We start from the raw sequence: 22,743 nt of genomic DNA on the forward strand, positions 1-22,743 counted from the left end.
GATGCACCAGTGTTGCTCTTAACTGCCACATCTTTCCTCTTGGCGTCAGGGCAACTCTGCTTGTTGAAGCTGTTCTCATCTCTTTGGAGCTCCTGAGGGTGGGGGTCAATCTGTTTTAGATGAACTGGGAGAAAGAAATGGTGATAGCCTGGACTGAGGGTTTTCCTTTCTCTGGATCTTGTTCTGTGGCATCAGTGGCCTGCTGGAGGAGGGGTAGAGGTCTCCATCCTTGTCTTTTCTGATAACTTGATGTTGCTTCCGAACTTTGATCTGACTCATTGGCCTGTACACAGAGGGGCTGATTGGGAACGACCCCTTTTTAAAAAGATGTCGTCTGTGTTTACCCAAATCACCGTCAAAAATGGTGATCCTGATGGGGCCAAGGGCAGAAGCTCTTCAGGGCCCTTTGGGCCCCATTATTCGGAAGCCATGAGGTCCCCCATATCCTCCCATCAAGTCAGACACGAGACACGGAATGTCTAGGGGTCCCTGGGGGCCTCGGACGCCTCCGGCTGTGGGCTGGGGAAGCCCATGGGGCCCCTCTCAGAATCATGTTACAATAGAGGCCGCCTGTCTCCAGTGGCCTGGGGCGGCCTCCGTGCTGTCCCTGCTGGCTCAGACCACATTAGGGCCTTGTTAGCCTGCAGGTCGGCTTCCGCAGGGTACCAGATGTCCAAAAGCTCATTAGCCTGTTACTGTGTTCTAAGCAGCAGCAGGGCTGCAGCTGCCACAGGGGAGGGAGAGAGGGAAGCTGGGCTGGACCTCCGGCCAGGCACGTGGTCTCTGATCCCCAAGATGAGCTCTGGGGGCTAGGATGGCTCCCAAGGCTGAGCTCCCTTGCTCATCCATCATTTTCCTTGAGGAACCTGTAACTCCTTACAGTATCATCTGTTTAAATAATTGATCACTCTTTAGCTCAATTAAAACAACAGTCCCTGTGGGCACGTTTCCCCTACAGTCAGCACAAAGTCATGCTCTGTCTGCATCTGCCCTGTGGGACCTGAGTGGTCCCAGAACAGCCTCAATCCTGCAGCTCCACACCCACCCTGGATGGCGAGGGCCCCCCACCATCCCACAAACATTTATTAAGCCCCTACTGTGTGCCAGAGATACAAAGACAAGGCAGCACATACTCTCAAGCAGCCTACATTCTCAGAACAAGCTCAGTGAGGATCATGGAGAGCTCAGCAGCAGGGAGAAACTGTGTCCTTGGCCACAGGCAGGGAACACGCCAAGATTCAGCCTCTCTTAGGATGCACAGCCCTCAGCCGAGCCCTTCTCTCTGTGCTGTCGCCCTCAGTTAGAGTGGGAGCTCCCGGTGGGCAGGCCCTGGCTCTGCTGTCTGCTGTGGCCTCAGCATTTGGCTCTACCCACCCGCAGCACCTGGCACAGGACCCTGGTTCAAAGACATGCTTGTTCACTGCCCGCCTGACCCAGGTCATCATGTGAGTCTGAACAGGTAGCTTCCACTCTGGACCTTGGCTGCCTCATCCACAAAGGAGGGCAGTAACACCCATGAATACAGACCAGCCTCCAGGGTCCTTGGGGAGCGAACACAGAGAATGGGCTTGTGCTCCTTGAAGCCCTGAGGAAGTTCTAGCTGAGGTCTGGCCCACAGTGCAAGTGACGTCTGGGCTTCAGCGTTGGCAAGGATGGAGTGCCTCCCAGGCAGAGGGTCAGTGACCACCCCCACCCCCCGGGACCTGAGAGCAACACCTGCCATGATGTTGGCAGGTCCGCCTGCTCTGCTTGGCTCTGCACCAGGGGTCTGAGTGGCTCTTCACTCAGGTGGAGGCGCCCTGAGGGCAGGTGCCCCCTTCCAGAGCGCTGCTGGTCTCCAGGGTGCCGGGGGGCGGGCAAGGATGTCAATGGCCCCTCCTGCTCACATCATTGGGCCCCCTCTCTCCTCCCATTCCCCCCTCTCTGTACAGGTTGCCCTGGGATGTGGGACAACCTCACATGCTGGAGACCGGCCATCGTGGGACAGGTTGTGGAGGTTGGCTGTCCTGAACTCTTCCAGATTGTCAACGAAGGTACATACATTTTACCCTTGTCTTGGCCTATCTCTGTTACTGCTGAGGACGGGGAATATCAAGAGTACCAAAGAGTACCCAGGGCTCGTCCTGCCCAGGCTCCCCCTCCTACAGGGCTGGAGTGTGTGGGTGGGTGGGACAAAAACATTTAGGGTGGAGGCAGCACAGTGGACAGACAGTCTGACTAGGGGTACCACCTCCCTGAGACAATGAGCAGTCCAGCCCTCATCCTTTTGGGCACCAGGAGTAAGGACAGTGTAACTGTCAGGCAGGAAGCCGCCCCTTCCTGCATCAGACATCAGGCATGGGACAAAGTCCTGTCTGCCTTGTGTTAAGTAGGTCTCTGCCCTCCAGGTCCCCCGGCCTCTGAGGACATTCAGGATGCAGTAATACTGAGGGAACAGAGAGAGAGTTGAGCAGGGTCTGTGAGGGCTGGGAGAACAGGGAAAGCTCCCAGGTGACCTAAGATGTCAGAGATCAGGAAGGAATCTTCAGTGAGGACCTCTGGAGACCTCCCCCAGACCCAGGATGCCCTGACTGTCCAGTCTGATGCTGTCCCCTCGTGAGCTGGGGATATCGCCTTCCCCAGCAGTGAGAGGCTCCCTGGGCATGGGACACTACCCACGTGGGCCTGTATGAATCCTGAACCCTGGAGTCCTGATTTCCACCTTAAGCAACCCTAGACCTGTTTTCAGAGATACAAATCCAGAAGCATCTCATCCATTCGGACTCCCCTCATTTGGGATCCACCATCATTCCAGGTCATCCGAAGGGGGACTGGCTAATGCTGTTCTTTGATTCTCCCCCTAGGACTCAGCATGGTTCTAGAAATGCTAACACTATCAATCAGGCAAGAGAAAGAAATGGAAGGGGTGGACATGAGTGATAAGACCACATTATCCCTACTCAAGGACCACTTAGAAAACCCCAGGGAATCAGTAGATAAACTGATTCAAAAGATTAATAGCTTTAGTAAAGCTTTTTTCTTGCGGTCTTTTAATTAATGTGACAAACAGGTATTGGATACATCTATTCAGTTCTGTGCATGACCCAAGAAGGAATCTGATAATAAATAGTGTGGGAAAGATTGCAACAAGCCTTCTGATAGAGCAAAAGGCTCCTACAAACTTTCTCTGCACCTGTTGGCACATAAACCACTAATGTTCTAATTGCATGAGATTCCTATTGTTTTGCTCAAGCAGGTCCCCACAGCACAGCTACTTGGCAACAGTTACTTAGTATGAGTCATGGCACATATTTGAAAGAAATGCAGTTGCCCTCTTTGAGAACATTGAGACTTCTGGCTGATTTAAATGATCCTGGCTGGAAATTTGAGAGGTTTTATGCTGATCATTTTTCTGCCCAGGGAGAAGCCGTGTCTTAGGCACTCCCAGGGCTGTTAGCTCCCAACACAATTGTTATCATTCCTACTTTACAAAATGCCTGGGAGAGGCCGCAGTCAACTGTGGTGGTCAGTCTAGCTGGGAAAAAAGAGTCACAAACAGAACAGCGAGGGGACAAGGCAGCCTTCCAGGTCTTAGAAGACACACCTCCATGTTCCAGGAGGACCAGCAGATGGCAGATAACGAGAAGGGCCTGTTGTGGCTCAGACAGTCACCAGTATGGAAGGGAGAAGAGAGGGTCAGAGGCCTCCCAGAGGCAAGGAGTGGTTGGGAAGGCTTCCTGGAGGAGGTGGGAGGGCTTGAGCTGGGCCTTGAATGGCAAGCCCAGCAGCTGGCACTTGTGAACACTTTCAGGTTTACAAACACTTTGAATCCATTATCTCATTTAATTCTTATCACAGCTCTAAGATAGGTCCAGGAGATGGGATTATTCCCATTTGAGGGATGGGGAAACAGGCTCAGAAATGGCTTCTCAGATATAATTACCAAGATTAAACCCAGGTGTTTCCATACTCCAAGCTCAGCCCTCTATCCACTCTGCCAAAGGAGAGCATTTGGAAAAGCCAAGCCGGTGGGGACGGTCCAGGTGAAAGGAATAACCCTCATCCTTCCCCTAGACCAGCCCCTGCAGCCAGTTCCCAACTGTCCATGGCCACCGGGCAGAACCAACCCATGGGGATCTCAGGTGGCTGACCGTGACCCCACATCATCTTTGTGCACCCCCTCACTCATGCATCCACGTGGGCCCACTCCCAGCTTCCAGGCTGGGACTGGCACTGGACAAGATGTGATCACTAGCTCTCAGACCCTGAGGAGGGCTCGGAGCCTATAGGCCAATCTGTACCTTCTGGGAATCCCCACCAGCCTCCCAGCTAGTGGCCAGGCGGCCTCTCTTGGATGATCTCTGGGGAGGGGGAGCCCAGCACCTCCCAGGACCATTGTCGGAAGAAGTTCTGCCCAGTCCACAGAGCAGGCAACTCCCCGCCCAAAGGGTGAACAGAAGCCCAAGATAGCTACAGAGAGCAGAATGTGTACCTCGGGAAATGAAGGAGGGCCCGGGGCCGGGAGGTGGTGGTTGGTTAACCGCGTGTCTCGTCCATGTTCTGCAGGAGGATTTGAGTTAGAAGACAGTGAGGCTGTGGATTCTTCAGGTAAGTAGGTGGGTTCCCAGCCTCCTCCAGGCCTGGAGAGCCTGGGGGTCACTCAGTTACATTCAGGCTGATTTCCTACTGAAGGTCCCCAGGCCACAGTAGGACCAGGATCTCTGCAGTCCCTGCATCCTGAGGCCCACATCTTCCCTCCGCCATTGACTTCTGCCAAGGTGGTTCCACATGAGGAATAGGGGTAACTGATCTGTTACTCAGCTCCCCCCATCACCTCTCACCTGAACGTTTCGATGACCTTCTAATTGGCTTAATCCCTCCCCTTCCATCAGTCAGTCAACCAACAAGCATTTCTGAAGCAGCTCCCATGTGCCTGGCACTGTGCTTAGCATTGGGCACGAAAAAAGGAAATGAACCAGTCCCTGCCCTCGAGTAGTTTGCTGTTGGTCAGGGAAGACGCGTGCACACATATAAGCTGCTGACATGACCTTCCTAGGCCACTGGTCTGGGAGCCACCCCCCCTGCCCAAAATCCTTTTCGGGCTGGCTCCCTTTTGCCTGAGCATGAAATGCCAATGCCCCAGCCTGGCAATTAAGGCTCTAACCTATTTTTCTAGGCTCAAATAAACACTCCCCTTCGCACAGTCTATGTTCAGCCAAAGCTTCCTTTGTGCTGTTCCCCAAGTTTAACACCCCACCTCCTGTCCCCCGGCACATGCTGGCTCCTCTTCACCCCCCTTTCTGGATGCCAATCTCCCTTGGAGGCTCAGATGAGGTGCTATCTTCCTCACGAAACTCCTCTGACCATCTGCCCTCCTAACCTCCCTAACATTGGCTTTTTGTGATGATGTCATTCAGTTTAACAAACATAGCTAGCCCCACAGGCATCTTGGGTTAGAATTGCTGGAAGGGCCCCAGAGACCCATTCCTGGGAGTGACTGTGAGCTCCCTGAGGGCAGGCCTTTGCATCCTCAGCAGCTGCCCAACCTCCTCCCTCCACACCCTTGCTTCCACCTCCCATCTTCTGGCTGCTTTCACAGACTTCTGGGTCAAGTGCTCACTGACCTGTAGACAGGTGCCTAGGGGCCTGAAGGAGCTCCAGAGTGAGTGTCTAGGGGGGCCATTCTGGGGGAACCCCTTGGTCTGGTCAAGGGTCCAGCCCAGCACGGTTGCAGGATCAGGCTTATAACGCCTCCAGCAGGTTTCTTAAATCGAGACTGGCCTACAGAGATGAAGGGACTCAGAGACTGACTGGGACGCCCTCTTGGAGTGGGGCTCTGGGATTGGGGGAAGGGACCTCACTGGGAAGGGGAAGCTTGGGGGGAAGGAGGCAGCTGGGCCTCAGCAGCCCCCCCCAAGTCTTCCATCTCCCCTCTCTTGCCTCCACATCCCCTGTGGCTGAAGCCTGAGTGTCCCTGGCCAAAAGAGAAGCCAGCACCCTGCTGAGCATCCCTAGGAAAGGAAGCCTCTCCTGAGATCCCAAGAGCCAGCCCATCGTATGCATTGTTCAAGTCCAAAGCATTAAGCTCCCAGGACTGGGGGTTTGCAGTCCCAGTATGCCCAGAATCTCGGTGTTGGAAGGGGTTCGAGGCATCTAGTCTGACCCTTCTCTGAGTACTAGAAATGACCTCTAGCCTTTGCCTGAAGCCCTCCACTACCTCGTGAAGGCTCCAGCCCACCCTTGAATGGGTGGGACTGTCAGGAGACTCCACAAAGTTTCCCATTCCCAGGTTCACAGACTTTGAACACCATCCAATGGAAGTCTAACACCCTCGTTTTAGAGATGGAGAAACTCATGACTGCCAACTCAGTACAATCCGTCCAGAAGTTCAAATCCTGGGGATTCCAGGGCAAGGTGGGGGCACAGTGGCTGAAGCTCTGATCTGAGTTCGAATCCTGCTTCAGACACTATCTGTATGGCCCTAGGCAAATTATTCCACCCTCTCAGCCTCAACTTCCCCATCTGTAAATGGGCACAATTACAGCTCCCCAGGATTGTTTTGAGGCTTTTTGGACTTCAAGGGCTTCTGCTCAGGTAACCCCAACAATGTGAGGGGCAGCATTCTGGAAATGGTAGAAATGTCACATTGCCTGGGCCAAGCTCTTCATTTCAAAAAGGAGCCAACTGAGGCCAAGAGCCAGGTGGTGACCCTAAGGGCCCGCAGTCACACAGCAGGCAGGGGCAAAGCTGGGCGAGCCCATTGTGCCCCAGCGTCCCTGCCACGCCATTCCCGAGCACTCCAACCTCTTTCATTTTTGTTAATGTCTTTTACCTTCAGACACCGGGGTCGTGAGCAGGAACTGCACTGAGGACGGCTGGTCCGAGCCCTTCCCACATTATTTTGATGCCTGCGGATTCGATGATGATTATTTTGAAGGGGGCGGGAACCAGGTGGGTGGAGATCCCCAGGTCCCAGTGGTCCGTACCTTTCTGGCCACCAACTATGACGGACAAGCCAGTTTTCTCTCCCTCCCTTCCTCCCTCTGTCTCTGTCTCTGAATCTCTCTGTCTCTGTCTCTGTCTCTCACAAACACACACACACACACACACACACACACACACACACACACACACACACACACACACACACACACCCTGCCCAATCAGTGAATGGTCTCATTTGGTGGCTAATGCCCTTCTGATCTTCAGAGCTAATGGGCAATGCCTGAATGAATGGCCATTGACAAAGAACTGGTCTGAAGCCCTCTCCCTCTGGGGTACTCACACCCCACCTCTCTGGGGAGGAGGGTGAAGGGGACCCCAGGGCCGAACGTGTGTCATGCCCCCCCTGCTAACCAGTGAAGACGCTGAGCAGGGGAAGCCCAGGGTGCAGACGGACCAGGTGGGGGCGGGGCGCCCTGGCTGAGCCTCTGTGTGTCACGTGTGTGTCCAGGACTACTACTACCTGTCGGTGAAGGCGCTCTACACCGTGGGCTACAGCACCTCCCTGGTCTCCCTCACCACGGCCATGGTCATCTTGTGCCGGTTCCGGTGAGTGCCGCCCCTTTCTCCGCCTCTGGGCACCTCGTCTTGCTTCATGTCTGCTCCTGCTTGGTCCTTGCCTCGGCCGTGGGAGGGAAGTGCTGTTAGCAGCCCCATTTTACAGATGAGGAGATCAGGGCTGAGAGAGGTGGAGCATCACAGCACAAGTCAGATCCCCACACTATTTATTACCAAATGTGCCCGGGACTGTCTTGGTTAGTAAGTGTTGGAGGCAGCATTCACACCCAGGACATCCAGCTTCAAGGGCAGCGCTTGATGCCCCGCCCCAGCTGCCTCCAGTGCCGGGTCACCCAGGGCTCCCGAGGTTCCAGCTGCCCCAGCTGCGGGCCCTCACCCCACCCCCCAGCTGGTCTGCACCAGCGTCCTCTGTCGATGGCCTTCCCTGCCTTGGCCAGCCACTCCGCCCCGGGCCTGGGGGGAATGCCCTCTTCCTTTCCCCTCAAGGTGCAGGGAGACTCCCCAGAGCTTCTTCAAAGGAGCTGGCCCAGCATTCTCACAGGGAAGCAGCCAGGCCCATGTTCTCACTGCAGACTTTGCTCTAGACTGATCTCATAGCACAGTCCCAAGCCTCCAACCCTGAGGCCCCAAGCCCCTCTGCCTCCAGACCTAGGGAGACCCCTCTTAGGGCCCCAGGGGGCACAGACCTCCCAGGGAAGGGAGAATGGGGGAGAAGGCACCTACCCACACAAGGGTGTGGTGACATCCCAGGAGTCCACAGAAGAGCAAATGAGTAAGCCAAAAGCTATGGGTGTGTCTAGACTGGCCGGTGCCCTATTGTGCTGCAGCCTCTGGCCCCAAGGAGCACCCCCCTCATGCTGCACCAATTGTCCTTGAAGGGCCAAGGCCTGGTCTCATGTGTAAATCCCTGGGCCCCTCCTGTGGCTGGAGGATACCTGGGAAAGGGCTTCTGTTTCTGCATATTTTCCCAGGGGAGCAGTCAGCTCTTGCCTACCTGGGGCTGCCAAGGACAAGGAATTGAGGCCAGCAGACAGAGGCAGACTGGACTGGGTATGGGACATCAGTCCCCAAACCCAGCTGCCTGTCACTTCTGGAGTGGCCCCTTCCTCTGGTCCCCTCCCACTGGCCTCAGCCTTCATCCAGTTACCCTGGAAAGGTTGGGGTGAAGCCAGGGAGCCTATTGTGGGGCTGCAGAAAGAGATGAGGCAGTGACCAAGGGAGCAAGCAAGCATCCTTCTCCTCCTCTCTGCCTGTGGCCATCAGGGTCCACCAAGCACGGAGGCAACTGAGCCCTGCAGGCAATAGGGCAGACCCTAGAGCTTCTGGGGCTGCAAAGATGGGCATCTCCCACATGGTGAGTGAGTGGCCTTTGTCACTGGGCACAGATGAAAGAGGCTCACAGATCCAGAGCGGCCAGCCCATTGTCCAGATGAGGAAACCGAGGCCCACCCAAGGAGGAAGAAGGCCATGCCCAGGGTTATGCAGGCAGTGGATGGCATTGAGGAGGGCTCTGATCCAGACTGGGCAGGACAAAATGGGGCCATTCAAGAACAAATTTCCGTAGGTCTTTGGGCCTGATGTGGTCAGCACTGAAGAATGCAGGGGCTGTCTCTGAAGTTGGAGCACTGGACTGGCTTGTGCCCATTAAGACCCAGTCTTGGCATCTCCAGAGCCCATGAGGTGCCAGCTGAGCAGCAGCCTGGGTGGGGACCTGGGGTCAGAGGGAATCCCCCAGACTTGGGTGGAGGATCCTGATTCTGGGCAAGACCCCCCTGGGGCCAACACATGTGGCCCAACAGCGACAAGCCTCCCCAGGACATGGGCTGGAGGGGAGGCAGCTCCATCCAGGGAAGACCAGCTCCCAGTGATGTGGGTCTGCAAGCATTCACTGGTCAGTATTTTGGTATCGGAGCTTCACAGAAGAAGACTCTCTTGTGACCCCTGGCTTTACAGACGGGAAGACTGAGGCTGACAGGGTACCAAGCCACTTGCCCAGAGTCACACCCCCTGGAATACGTCTGAGGAGAGATTTGAATTGGGCACTTCCTGACTCCAGCACAGTACCACTTAGCTCCTGAACTCAGCTCTGGGGTCTGGTCACCGGCTCACACCTGGAGAGTGGCCCCTGCATCCAGTCTGTACCTAAACAAGGGTCTTCTCCACCCCCCTCTGGACCAGGAACATTCATCCTTTGGTTGAGCTCTCCAGGCAGGGGAGAGCTCCTGGGCCCCTGCGCACCTTCGGCTCCTGCTCCTAACTCTGCCCCCTGGGGCCGCCTGCAACCCTTGGGATGCTTCTACAATGTGGGAAATCTGCTGACTCTTCCTGGGGTCCTCCCTCCGACCACTGTGTCCCCCCAAAATCCCCTCCACAGTCAGAGGCACAAGCAGCTCCCACCACGGCTGGCACAAGGGAGAACCGTGGGGAGAAGGAGGCATTCCTTCACTGAACGAGAGGCATACAGCCCAGAAGACAGGAGCTGAAAATGAAGAGCGGTGACCCCCAACTGGGCAGGGAGTGGAGCCAGTCCAAATGGGGAGGTCCACCACCATGTCAGAAAGGGTGAAGCCTCACACCAGGAGAGCCAGCGTGGGCCAGGGGAGCAGGACACAGGCTCTGACCTGGGGGCTGGCATCGGGTGGGAGGGGCTGCAGAGGGAGGCCTCAGAGACCATGTGTGCCTGGAGTCACAGTCATGGACAAGGTCAGCCTCCAGCGGTCATCTCTGGTCTGGGGGAGACTCATCTACACCTGAGTCAGAGCAGGCCTGAGGGTCCTTGGAGGCTCGGGGTCCTGGGGCTTTCTGGGGTCTCCGTGTCTCAGGAAGAGGCCTGGGGTCCGCGATCCCCTGTGTGGTGTGTGGGTTCATGACTGCCCTTGTCTGTCCTAGGCTTCAGAGAGATATGGGTAAGGGTCAGTGATGTCCCAGAGGACGCAGGATCTGGAGAATGAGCCAAGGGGGTGATGAGGCAGGGGGAGGGGGGCGTGAGCAAATGTGGGGCTCCCTACAATGTGCCTGACGGGCAGCCCTGCTGCTTCCTCCCGACCTCCAGGAAGCTGCACTGTACCCGGAATTTCATCCACATGAACCTCTTCGTCTCCTTCATCCTGCGGGCGATATCGGTCTTCATCAAGGACTGGATACTGTACGAGGAGCAGGACAGCAGCCACTGCTTCATCTCCACCGTGAGTGGAGGCCGGGGCCTGGCGGAGGGAGGAGGGAGCGGCCAGCCCGCCGGGACCCCGCTGGGGGCCGGCAGGGGCCAGCAGGCAGCGCCCCGGGCGGAGGGAGGCTGGGGGAGGCGGGCTCGCTCCCCTCAAGAGAGAAGGGGGATGCACCTGGGGCAGAGGGAGGGAGGAGGGAGGGCCCAAGGGGCGGGGCCTCAGCGTCCCCATCCACCCACAGGTGGAGTGCAAAGCTGTGATGGTTTTCTTCCACTACTGTGTCATGTCCAACTACTTCTGGCTTTTCATCGAGGGGCTCTACCTCTTCACCCTTCTGGTCGAGACCTTCTTCCCAGAGCGCAGATACTTCTACTGGTACAGCATCATTGGCTGGGGTAGGTAGGGGGATGGGGTGGGGAGGGAGAGGGAGGGGGGATAAAGAAGGGAGAGAGAAAGGGGAGTGGGGGGGGGTGGGGGGGGAAGAGGACAAGAAGGGGCAAGGGAGAGGGTGCTGGGAGGGTCGCAGGCTCCTGGAGGGTTCCTGGAGCTCACAAGCCCTTCTCTCTCCCTGGCTCTGCTCCCACAGGCACACCAACCATATGCGTGACGGTCTGGGCCGTCCTAAGGATTCACTTTGATGACAGCGGGTAGGTGTGCCTGTAGCCTTCCAGCCGCAGACTGACCCCTCCCGCCCGGACACTGACCAGCCCCCCTCCCGAGCTCCCTGCCACAGCTGGATCCACCGGGGGGGGCCAGTCAGGCCAGAGGGCCACCTGTCCCAGCCCTCAGTGCCAGGAAGGCAGGTCTGGCCAAGAGAGCATCCCTCAGAAACAACTCAGCCTCTGCAGCCCTGGCCGGGCCGGCCAGGGCTCCCTCCCACCTGGCCCTGCCTCCCGCCAGCTCGCAGGGCACCCACTGCCCCCGTGGTCTGGAGGCAGCCAAGAGCCCCAGGGAGACGTCCTGGAGGGCTGGAGGTCCTTAGCTGGGGCTTGTGTGTGCCCTGGACCTGGGAGAGAAAGACAGAGAGAGGGAGGCCACAAGGACACCCAGCGAACCTAGACCCAGGACCGCTCCCGGCTCGGAGACGTGTTCGTCCCCTCCCGCCCTGAGCCCCATTTCCGAAGCTCGGCCCCTGGGGGGCGGGGCAGAAGGGAGGGAGATAGAGCCTCCCAGAGAGGGACAGCCCTTCCTCCCTCCCTTCCCACCTGAACTACGGGGCTGGTCTTAGTCTCTGACTGTCTCTCCGTCTCTGTCTCTCTGTCTCTCTCTCTGTCTCTCTCTGTGTCTCTGTCTCTGTCTCTCTGTCTCTGTCTCTCTGTCTCTGTCTCTCTCTCTCTCTCTCTCTCTCTCTCTCTCTGTCTCTCTCTCTCTCTCTCTCTCTGTCCCTCTCTCTGTCTCTGTCTCTCTCTGTCTCTGTCCCTATTTCTCTGTCTGTCTATCTCTATGTCTCTGTCTCTGTCCCTCTCTCTGTCTGTCTCTGTGTCTGTCTCTGTCTGTCTGTCTGTCTCTCTCTAGATGCTGGGACATGAATGACAACACGGCACTGTGGTGGGTCATCAAAGGCCCAGTGGTGGGTTCTATCATGGTGAGTGGTCTTCTTGGAGAGTGGGCTGGGGTGAGGCAGTGCCAGGGGTCTGGGCAGGGCCCACAGGGTGGATACGGGGAGGGGCACCCACACAGACATTTTGGACAGTGCCAGGGACGGTGCTCTGCCCTCTGCACTCCCCTAGCTGTCCCCCGGGCCTGGCTGGGCATTGGGGGAGTCATTGGATCCGCTCCACGGGGCGCTGGTGAAGCCCCTGCTGTATGTGGGGCACAGATCAGTCAGTAGCAAGAGTGAGTCTCACAGCGCCCTCTCCTTTGGTCCTTGGGCAACTCTAAGAGTCAGGTGCTGCCCTTAGTCCCATTTTACAGTTAGGAGACTGAGGCAAGCAGACATGAAGTGACTTGCCGCAGGGTGACACGGCTATCAAGTGTCTGAGTCTGGATTTGAACTTGGGTCTCTCTAACATCAGCGTTTGGTGCCCTTTGGCGCCCCCCGGTGGACGGATCGGGGAGGACCTTTTGTAGGAAGGGAGGCAGGGATTCTGAAGGGCAGAGATGAGAAGGGGGCACCCACCCAACAGACCAAAGCCTGGAGACTGGGCATGGGGGGCTGAGTTTGAGGAAAAAGAGAGCGGGGGGCTGCCCTCAGGCAGCTTCCCATCTGAACGGGAAGACAAAAGGGGTGTACACCCACAAAAGAGCGGGCTGTCTGTGAGGCTGACCAAGCTGTGGACACAGGACACATGATCCTGTGGACACAGGAGCCCTGCCTGCAGACAGCGGAGACGGCCCACACCCAGACAGGACGCAAAAGGGTTGAAGGCGGGTCAGGAAGGGCTTCTTCAAGCTGAGCTTGGAAGGGGAACTCAGAATTCAAAGGGGCAGAGGAGAGGAGAGAGTGCACTCCTGGCATGGGCTCAGCCTGAGCAAAGACGTGGAGGCAGGAGATGGGGCATTGTTTGTGAGCAATGGTAGGACTCTAGACTGTGTGAAGGTCTGGGGAGGTGTGGGGGCCAGCGGGAGAGTTTGTATTTGTCTGGAGGGGAACCACTGGAGTTTATAGAACAGACCTGCTCTCTGGGGAGATAGATCCCTTTAGAAGCTGAATGGATTGGATGGGGCTGGAGTGAGGAGACCTCTGAGGCAGGCAGACCCCTAGCAGTGGCCACAATTGTCCGGGTCAGAGGTGCTGAATGAAGGAAGAGAAAGGGGCTTCTCTATAGGAGAGAAGTTATAAAGGTAGTGTGACAGCCGTCAGGTAAACTGAGGCACAGAGCTCCAGGCATGATCAGTTTATTAGTAAAGCACTAGTTTATGAATACAAAGGAGCTCAGCTTCTTCAGCAAAACCAGGACCCTGAGGGAGGGGTACAGAACAAAGAATGGGGTGTTGTGGGCAGGTAACAAGGTATGGTTGGGCACAGGGCCGAGGCTGGGGGACAACATGAGAGGTTGGAAATTGGGAGTGAGGGGCTGCCCACAAGCCCCTCCTTCCCTCCTGTGACTAACGCATGGTGACCAGAGACAGGGGCCCGGCTCCTTGACGGACAGCTCAGTGGTGCAAAGATACTGGGCCAGCCTCCTGGTGACCCTGGGCCCCCTGATGGAGGCAAGCAGAGGGCTGGCTTTCTGAACTTAGCCCGTCACAGGCTGGTGGAGATCTGAACTTGGTTCAGGGACAGAAAACTGTGACTTTGCGGTTACAGGACGAGATAGATGAATCATAGAGAGAATCAATGAAAAATGATCCAGAATTGATCTGAGCATTTCAGTAGAAATGACAAGTTGCTATTTGGGGATTGGAAGTGAACGAATGAATAAAGATCACTTACAAAGCATCTACTATGTGCCTAGAACTAAAGAATCAAGCCTGCCCTCCAGAAGCTTACACTTCAATAACACATTTAGAGGAAAGGCGGGCAAAGAAAAGCATTGGGGTTCTTTGATAAATCACAAGGCTGATGAGAGCAGTCATAGGGGACTCCACTGACATGCCCCTTCAGTGGTGTTAATACAGGGGCATTAATCTGACTTCAAACCCAGAGCAAAAAGAGAGAGAGGGTAAGTGCACCCACAGTAGATGGTTGGCCAGGTGGCAGAGGAAGTCAGGAAGCCTGGCATCAGGACAGCTCAGCCCCGAGTGGAGATGGCCACAGGGGAGGGACTAGGGTGACCAGGTGGGTGGTGGTGCCCTGGGAAATAACAGGGATTTGGAGGGAGAGCCAATACGCTGTTCTGAGCCGGTCTGAACTGCTCAGCTCAGCTTGGCGACGTAGGACCCAAGCCCAGGAAAGAGGAGAGGGCTGCCTGTGGTGGTCGGGAGTTGTCTGCACAAAGCGGCTGGCTGAGAAAGAAGAGAAATGTGTGAAGGCAGGCAGGGCCCAGGGCAGGGCCTTGGGGATGCCCCCAGGTGGGGCCGCAGCCCACACCCTCACACAGTGAAGTCAGGCAGGGCCCAGGGCAGGGCCTTGGGATGCCCCCAGGCGGGGCTGCGGCCTACACCCTCACACAGTGAAGTCAGGCAGGGCCTTGGGGATGCCCCCAGGCGGGGCCGCGGCCCACGCCCTCACACAGTGAAGGAGGCAGGGTCCAGGGCAGAGCCTTGGGATGCCCCCAGGTGGGGCCGCGGCCCACGCCCTCACACAGTGAAGTCAGGCAGGGCTCAGGGCAGAGCCTTGGGATGCCCCCAGGCGGGGCCGCGGCCCACGCCCTCACACAGTGAAGGCAGGCAGGGCCCAGGGCAGAGCCTTGGGATGCCCCCAGGCGGGGCCGCGGCCCACGCCCTCACACAGTGAAGGCAGGCAGGGCCCAGGGCAGAGCCTTGGGATGCCCCCAGGTGGGGCCGCGGCCTACACCCTCACACAGTGAAGGCAGGCAGGGCTCAGGGCAGAGCCTTGGGGATGCCCCCAGGCGGGGCCACGGCCTACACCCTCACACAGTGAAGTCAGGCAGGGCCCAGGGCAGGGCCTTGGGATGCCCCCAGGCGGGGCTGCAGCCCACGCCCTCACACAGTGAAGTCAGGCAGGGCCTTGGGGATGCCCCCAGGCGGGGCTGTGGCCCACGCCCTCACACAGTGAAGGCAGGCAGGGCCCAGGGCAGAGCCTTGGGATGCCCCCAGGTGGGGCCGCGGCCTACACCCTCACACAGTGAAGGCAGGCAGGGCCCAGGGCAGAGCCTTGGGGATGCCCCCAGGGGGGCCGCGGCCCACACCCTCACACAGTGAAGGCAGGCAGGGCCTTGGGGATGCCCCCAGGTGGGGCCGCGGCCCACGCCCTCACACAGTGAAGGAGGCGGAGCAGGCCCAGAGCGGCCCATTGTCTCTCTCTGCCTCCTCAGATAAACTTTGTCCTCTTCATTGGCATCATCGTTATCCTGGTCCAGAAGCTCCAGTCCCCCGACATTGGGGGCAACGAGTCGAGCATTTACCTGTGAGTACCAGGCCTGTTCCAGGCCCAGCCCCCCCCCAGGCCTCTCTAGAGTATACACATAGGAAAAGGGGCACGTGGAGAGGGTGGCATGGGCAGGCCCCCTGGTGCCTGCAGACCCTCTGGGGAAGGAGACACTTTATTCCAAGGGCTCGGGGTAGGGAAGAGGTCCCGCCGCTGGCTGCCGTTCCAGCTGAAGGAAGACCTGAGGCCTTCTCCAGGGTGAGGCATGCTCCTCAGGGATGCCCCAAAGCCTCTGGTCCTGTGGAAATCTGGTCAGAGACAGGATGCTCCTGCCCCATCTGATCACCCAGAGACTTCCCTGGCTCCCCAACAGCCCGCAGACTTCTGAGTCCTTAGGGACACAGCTTCTCCTATGGGCCTGCCCCACTCACTTCTCACCGTTCGTGGCCAAACAAAGGACTGTTTTCCTTTGGCTCCTTGTTCATTAAAGATGCCCAGAACCATCCCATCTCAGGGCTGGAGGGACCTCATCTTGTCCAAACCTGAATGAGCATCCTCTCCAGTCATCTGACCTCTGCTAGCAGAACCCCAATGATGGGTTCTCACTACCTTACAAAACATCCTGGTCTACTTTAGGCAGCTCTGGCTGCTAAGAGGCACGAGACATATCCCTGCATCCTTCCTCCATTCCCTGTTCTGCCTCTAAGGCCCAGAAATGCTCCATCCGTCCTTCATGAGTCCGTCCAGTTCCTGTCCCCGGTGTCCCCGTCACATCTCTGCTCTGAGACTAACATCTCACAGTCTTTCCATGGATCTCAGAGGGTCCTGCACTCTATAGGCCTCTCCCCTCTTGGCCATTTTCCTCTGGATGCTTTCCAGCTTATCACGCCCTTCCAGCAAAGACCACCATGCCCCAAGGTGTGGGGCCTTTCTCATGGCTCCAGCCAGTCCCCCAAAGCACCACACCAGCATCACCAAGCACCACCTGGGCATCCTGTTGGCATCTTGAAGCTGGCATCTCAAAAGCTCACCTGTAGACACACATGCATGCATGCACACACTCTCAGTCATACACTCACACACATGTACACCCACACACACAGTCACACACACACACTCTCTCTCTCTCCCTCGTCATCCCACCAAACTCCCCCTTCCTCTGACCTGTGCCCCTATCCAGCACTGTCTCAGATGTCAGAACTCCTGAGTCTGGAGACTGCCTCTCCGCTTCCTTGCTTGTGTGTCCTTCTGCCCCTCGGGGCCCCAGCAGACTCTCCCAGGTCCATCCCTGGCCTCCCCTCTGGCTCCTCCCCCCTCACTTCCCCTCCACCTAACCAGCCAGCAGGGCTTGCCCCTCCTGCCTCCCCAAGCCCTCTCCCACCCTTGCCATTGTTTCCGGTCATGATGAGACCTCTGTCTTTGTCCAGATGCCTCCTGCATCTCCCCTAGACAGCTGAGCTGGCCTAATTGTTCTCCAGTCTCCCCCCCAGGAGAGCTTAGCACAGGGTCTTGTGGGCAGTTTCATCTCTTCTCTCCACATCATTTTCCGCACAGCTGCCAGTGATCTTCCTGAGACACCTTCTTAAGAACCATCAATAGCTCCCTATTGCCAATGAGATAAAGCACCACGTCCTCCTTGGATGGCAATAGCGGTGATTGAGTTATCCTCAGAACACTCTGGATCACAGATCCAGAGCTGGAAGGGACCCCAGAAGCCACCGAGCAGAGCCTACTCATTTTACAGATGAGGAAACTGAGGCCTAGGGAGTTAAGTGAATTAACTGCCCATGGTCACCTAGGTAGGAAAAGGCAGAGAGACAGAGACAGAGAGAGATGGAGAGAGATGAGATAGATACAGAAAGATACAGAGATAGAGAGATGGAGATAGAATGAGAAGAGACACGGGGGAGACACAGAAAGAAGAAAGACTGTCATGTTGTCAGGCTCTAGACGTTGCTTTTTCCCTCTGCAACACACTTCGCTTTTCCTATATTTTTCCCATTGATTTTTTGGACCCAAATGGAACACTTTACATAAATGTGTATCATTGCGGTCCTTCTGGCCCAGCTCTCTCCACCCTGCATCAGCCCATTGGAGTCTTCCCACGTTCCTCTCCTTTCTTCATCCCTATTGTGACTCATGGCACATTCATGTCAGTTTCTGGGGATTCTTCTGTCCCAAGGTCCCCTTCCCTCTGCTTTGTCCTCCGTGGTGCAGATGGCCTGCAGGGAGGCATGGACCTCACCGAGGGGCCAGATGAGGGGCCTCTCTAGTCGAATCCCAAGCAGCCCTTTGGGCCCCTCAGCCACAGTCGGGTCTGTGCTCCTCCACTTGGGAAGCCTCCCAATCAGGCTGTGACCTTCACCTCCCCCCTCTCCAGTTCAGAAAACTCAAGAAGTGGCCTGCGGCACCTGGTTTCTCCTGTCTTCTCCTATTTGAGGATCTGGGGTTGGTCAAGATTACCAAGCCAGGGAACCTGGAGCGGCTGCAGGATGGGCCCCCAGAACAAACAGCAGCTCATTCGTTCCATGTAGAAAGATGCACCTTTGGCCACCGACCACTCCTTGAACTCCCATCTCCAAGACTGTCAGAAGTCCCGCCCTTGGCTTCCATGCCCAGGAAGGGCAGTGGGTCAGAAGAGGGAGGAGTGTGGTTCCAGCACACTCTGCTGGCAGGGTTCTCTGTGAGGATCCCTCAGACTTCTTACAAACTTCGATTAAGCGCCTACTCAGAGTTAAGCCCAGGAGAGCCAACGACAAAAACAGTCCCTGCCCTCAAGGGGCTTACATTCTCCTATGAGAGGCTTACGTTCTTCCCTCTCCGTTCAAAAGGTCTTGGGGAGGCAGCAGGCCTAGCAGCTCTGCCCTGCCTGGCAAACTGTATACACTGAGAAGGTGTGCCTGGGACTTTTCCTCCTGGAAGCCCACTGGCGTCCCCTGGCTAAGGAAGCAAAGCGTGCTGCCACCCACCTGGGGATGGTCTGGGAGTGGGCGGGCCTGGGACGCTGCACCACTGGGGAAGGGCACCCAACAGAATCAGTTTGCTCACAGCTGTTTTTCCTATGTGTATAACAAGAGACCAAGAGAGACAGAGAGAGTGTGAGAAAGAGAGGGTGTGTGTGTGTGTGTGTGTGTGTGTGTGTGTGTGTGTGTGTGTGTGCGAGTGAGAGAGAGAGAGAGAGAGAGAGCTCCACACCTGTTCCATTCATTGGCATTTTCTTCCCTGTGTTGTTGTGGTCTTTTTTTTTTAAGGCAACTTGCCCGGTCCTGCTCAGCATTTATGTACATGTTACGAATCAAGGCAACCTCTCCCTAGGCTCAGAGAGGCTCTTGAGCTGGAGAGGGCTCACAGGGTCCTGGGGGCAGCCCCCAGGATCTCTAGCGAGAGCAACTCTTTCTAACCTCAGCTACCCATTGGTAGGCTTGAGTCTCTCCCCTCCCCACAGGTGTCATGTGGTTCTTCACTTCTGATGAGGACCCTTCATCGATACCAGTCCACCTCATCTTGTCCCGCCCTCTGGGGCCAAAGAGAGCAGCTGCCCAGGTCCCCTTTGAGCCCTTACATGAGACTGTAGCTCAGTGACCCTTCTGTGCTCCAGGCCAGGCAAAGGAGGTCTGCCATTGTCTGGGGGGCTCAGCCTGGTCTCCTCCCTAACTGACCTCCAGTCCCAGTGGGAGTCTGACCCTGAAGGCCTTCAGACTTCATCTACTCAGAGTAGCAGCTTTCTGTTAGAAGTCACAAGAGGTCCTACTCCAGAAATCTGGCAAAGCAATGCACGTCGATGTATTTAAGAATGTGTGGGGTTGGCCCTGAGAGGCAGGTGATGGAATGAGTCAGAGTCAGGATACTCCTGGGTTCAAATCCTGCTGGGATAGACCCTGGGCAAATTGCTTCTCCTTTCCGAGCCTCAGTTTCCCTAACTCATAAAACTGTTCTGACATCAAATGAGCTAACACATCTCAAGCCTTTTGTAAGCCTTCCGGGGCTGCAGGAATGTTCCCTAAGTGCCCCCAGGGCTGGGGGAGCCAATATGAGCTCAGACCTTCCTGAGTGACCAGAGAAGACCTCGTCTATTATTCGTATGGGGGCAGAGGGTGGTGCTGGCAACTTTGCCTCAGTGATGTTCCAAGTGTAGCAAACAGTCCAGCTCCTTGGGCACGGACACCTCCTCGCCAGCCTCGCCAGCACTTCTGAGCAGATCAGCAAGCACTTTTTTTTTTTCCCTAGAAGGCTGGTTTCTAGGCTGCTTGATTGGGGAGGTCCTAGATCTTCAACGATGGGGACGTAGGTGGAAGGGCAGCTATATGAACGTCCTCTCCTGAGGGGATGGTGGGGAAGGAGTTTTAGCAGGACAGCAATCCTCCCAAGCACGGCCTCTCTGTGCCTCATGGCTGTCTCTGAATGGAACATGTGCGGTTAGCTAATTGAGGCAGAAAAGATAGCACAGCAGAGGAGGAGAAGCAAGGAGGGAGGGTGCTGAGACAGCAGAAGGGGCTTTAGGCGGCTCCACTGCAGGCCTGGAATGGGGGCGTTCCCAAGAAGGAGAGAGGGATTCCCAGCCTCCTGGGTGAAGCCTGTCGCTTCTGGCCAGCTGTTTAACAGCCGCTGCCTGCCCAATTGCTCCTCCTGCCCCCTTAGCCCCTCTCCCCAGTCAAATGAGAACCGAGATTTTAAAAGGGGCTTCAAGGGTGGGGAGATCAATCGGAGCAGTGCTAGAAGCTTCCATACTCTCGGGGTCTGCTTGGATACTGCAGAGATGAAGAGCTCGTTACCTTTCGGGAAGGCAGCCTACTCTGGTGCTGGACAGCTCCAAGTTAGGAAGTTCTTACATACCGAAGGGTGGAACTGGGGGAGACGGGTGGGCTTTGCTGAAAAGGTCGGAGATGAGCTGGGCCATGAATGAGCACGAGAGCTTCCCGATCGGGTCCCATCCTGTCTAGACTGGGGAGACGTGACTCGTAGCCCCAATCGATGACCTTGTGAGAGCAGGGAGGGGAATCTGGGGGCTACACTCAGCTGAGCCAAGCCCAAAGGGCTGAAGTGACAAGTGGGGGAACCTCTCCTTCAGGCTTGCCCACAACGGCTCTCTGGTTTTTTCATTTGTTTCCAGAACAAATTTAAATCCTGGCTTCCTTGAGAAATTCCAAGAAGACCCCCTGCCTCTGCCCTCAGACCAGCATTCACTCCCTTTGATGTAGGTTGGTTTCAGCTGCTCAGAGTGGTAATGGATTGTCCTTCCTCGTGAAGATGGTGCTTCTGACCCACCATCCTAACATTTAGAGTTGTCTCCACCAGTGGGGGTGGGTCTACACTGAGCATGTAGAGTTTTCTCTCTGACCCACAGACCAGCCTGTACCTGACCATGGCTTTCACCCGTCACTCTCCAAGGGGGCTCATGGAGCCTCTGCTAGAAGACACGCAGAGAGGGGGGCCGGGGCCACCTCTTGAGGCAGCCTGCTCCCTCACTGTTAGGAAATCCCTCCTCAGAGCAGTTTCTGCCCTTTGCTCCTGGTTCTGCTTTCCCAGGCCAAGAAGAATGAGGCTAATTATGCCTCTTCTTCACGTACTTAAACACATAGATTTCCACATTTAGTCTCCTCGCACAGATACTTGGAGACCTCCATCGTGTGCCCACTCAGTTTTCTCTTCCGCAGACCAGCCACCCCCAGTTCTTTCTCATGATCCTTGCACAGGAGGATGGTCTGCAGGCCCTTCCCATTCTAACTGCCCTTCCCTGCATCCTCTCCAGATCGCCTATGTCCTTCCTGAGGCGTTGTGCCCAGGACTGAACACAGAGTCCAGGTGTGGTCTGACCTGGGAAGAGTGCAGGCCCCTCCCGCTGCTTCTCCTCCTCAATACTAGGGGCCCCCAAATGATGTGTTTTCTTGGAAGCTGTTCACACAGTTCACTCATACTGAGCTTGGAATCCAGTAATCCTCCAATCTTCTTTATCGGGACTCTCAATCTGGCCGTTTTGCCCTCTTGGGGGCTTGAGAAGTTGGTTTTTTCATCTAAACACAGCACTTTACATTTCTTTCCCTTGCACTTTTTCTTGTCCAATTCAGCCCATCATTCTGAGTGCCTGAGTCTTCCCTGCCCCCCAGCTTTGCACTTGAAACACAGATAAGCCCAACATCTATGTCTTCATCCAAATTCCCAACTGAAATCCTGGCTTTCAGGAAAGATCTCTAGCACACGCCACAAGAGACATGCTTCTGAGTGACCTTTGCCTCATTAACTACCTCTTGGGTGGTCGGGTTCTTTGGCCAGCTCCTTGCCCACCTGCTTCCACTAAAGCTACTGTGAGCCCCACTTCTCCATCTGACCCTCAAGGATGACCCTAGCTGTTCTTTGGGGCCCCAGCTTCCTTTCCAAGCTGTTCCTCAACTTTGCATTCATAGTATAGTCTAAGATTTTTCCAAGAATCCAAGTCTAAACAACTGACTGTTAGCTTCTAGACTCTGCTCCCCGGCGCTATGGCAGCCCTCCCATTCACCCTCATTATCTTGCACAGGTTACTGACAGTCCTCAGCACTATCTCAGGGAGGGCAGTCAGGTGTTTGTGGTGGAGCTCATGACCTTGGCTTGTTTGCCCCATGTTCTAACCACTGAGATCTCTGACTAGCAGAAGAGCATAAAGACATGGCTGGTCAGCTGCTTAACAGTAGAATGGTCAGAGGATGGAGCCCTGAGCTTGGAGCCGAGAAGGTCTGTGTGGACCTGGCCCAAATCTGCCTTGTTCCTGGTTCAGCTGTGCGTGGCTCATCCCTTCTGCACAATTTCTCTTCAGACATTTGAAAACAGCTCCCATATCTCCCCACCCCCAGCCTTCTCTTCTCCACGCTAAACATGCCCACTTCTTTTAACTGGTCCTCATATAACTTGGAATCCATTCCTTGGCCATCCAGGCTGCCCTCCTCGGGTTAATCTGTAGCTATGAACCTCATTCCTTAAATGGCAGTGTCCAGACCCAAGTACATCTTCCCTATGTGGGAGGACAAGGCAGGACAAGGCAGAGGATGGCTGGCCTCTCCCTTCCTTGTTCCTCCCTGGGAGCTAGCCATGCCTCTCAATGCAGACCAGGGGCAAATGAGCTTTTTTTCATCTAAGGGATGCTGCTGATTCAGTGGGATCACAGCCCACTAA

General features: G+C 56.2%; 1 protein-coding gene across 1 annotated transcript in view; it reads left to right on the forward strand.

Annotated features, from left to right (window-relative positions):
* Positions 1-22,743, forward strand: part of ADCYAP1R1 (ADCYAP receptor type I) — a 57,287-nt gene that overhangs the window by 9,114 nt on the left and 25,430 nt on the right. Inside the window, exons 3-12 of the mRNA XM_069084592.1 lie at positions 1,932-2,033; positions 4,546-4,587; positions 5,579-5,641; positions 6,818-6,930; positions 7,433-7,530; positions 10,553-10,685; positions 10,906-11,059; positions 11,251-11,311; positions 12,180-12,249; positions 15,545-15,636. Coding sequence (XP_068940693.1) covers positions 1,932-2,033; positions 4,546-4,587; positions 5,579-5,641; positions 6,818-6,930; positions 7,433-7,530; positions 10,553-10,685; positions 10,906-11,059; positions 11,251-11,311; positions 12,180-12,249; positions 15,545-15,636 — 928 coding nt within the window. The remainder of the gene's footprint in view (positions 1-1,931; positions 2,034-4,545; positions 4,588-5,578; positions 5,642-6,817; positions 6,931-7,432; positions 7,531-10,552; positions 10,686-10,905; positions 11,060-11,250; positions 11,312-12,179; positions 12,250-15,544; positions 15,637-22,743) is intronic.

The sequence above is a fragment of the Petaurus breviceps genome, unplaced genomic scaffold (genome assembly GCF_028583685.1).
Source record: "Petaurus breviceps papuanus isolate PSGF00001 unplaced genomic scaffold, PetGlider_PUasm1.0 174, whole genome shotgun sequence".
Classification (NCBI taxonomy): Eukaryota; Metazoa; Chordata; class Mammalia; order Diprotodontia; family Petauridae; genus Petaurus; species Petaurus breviceps.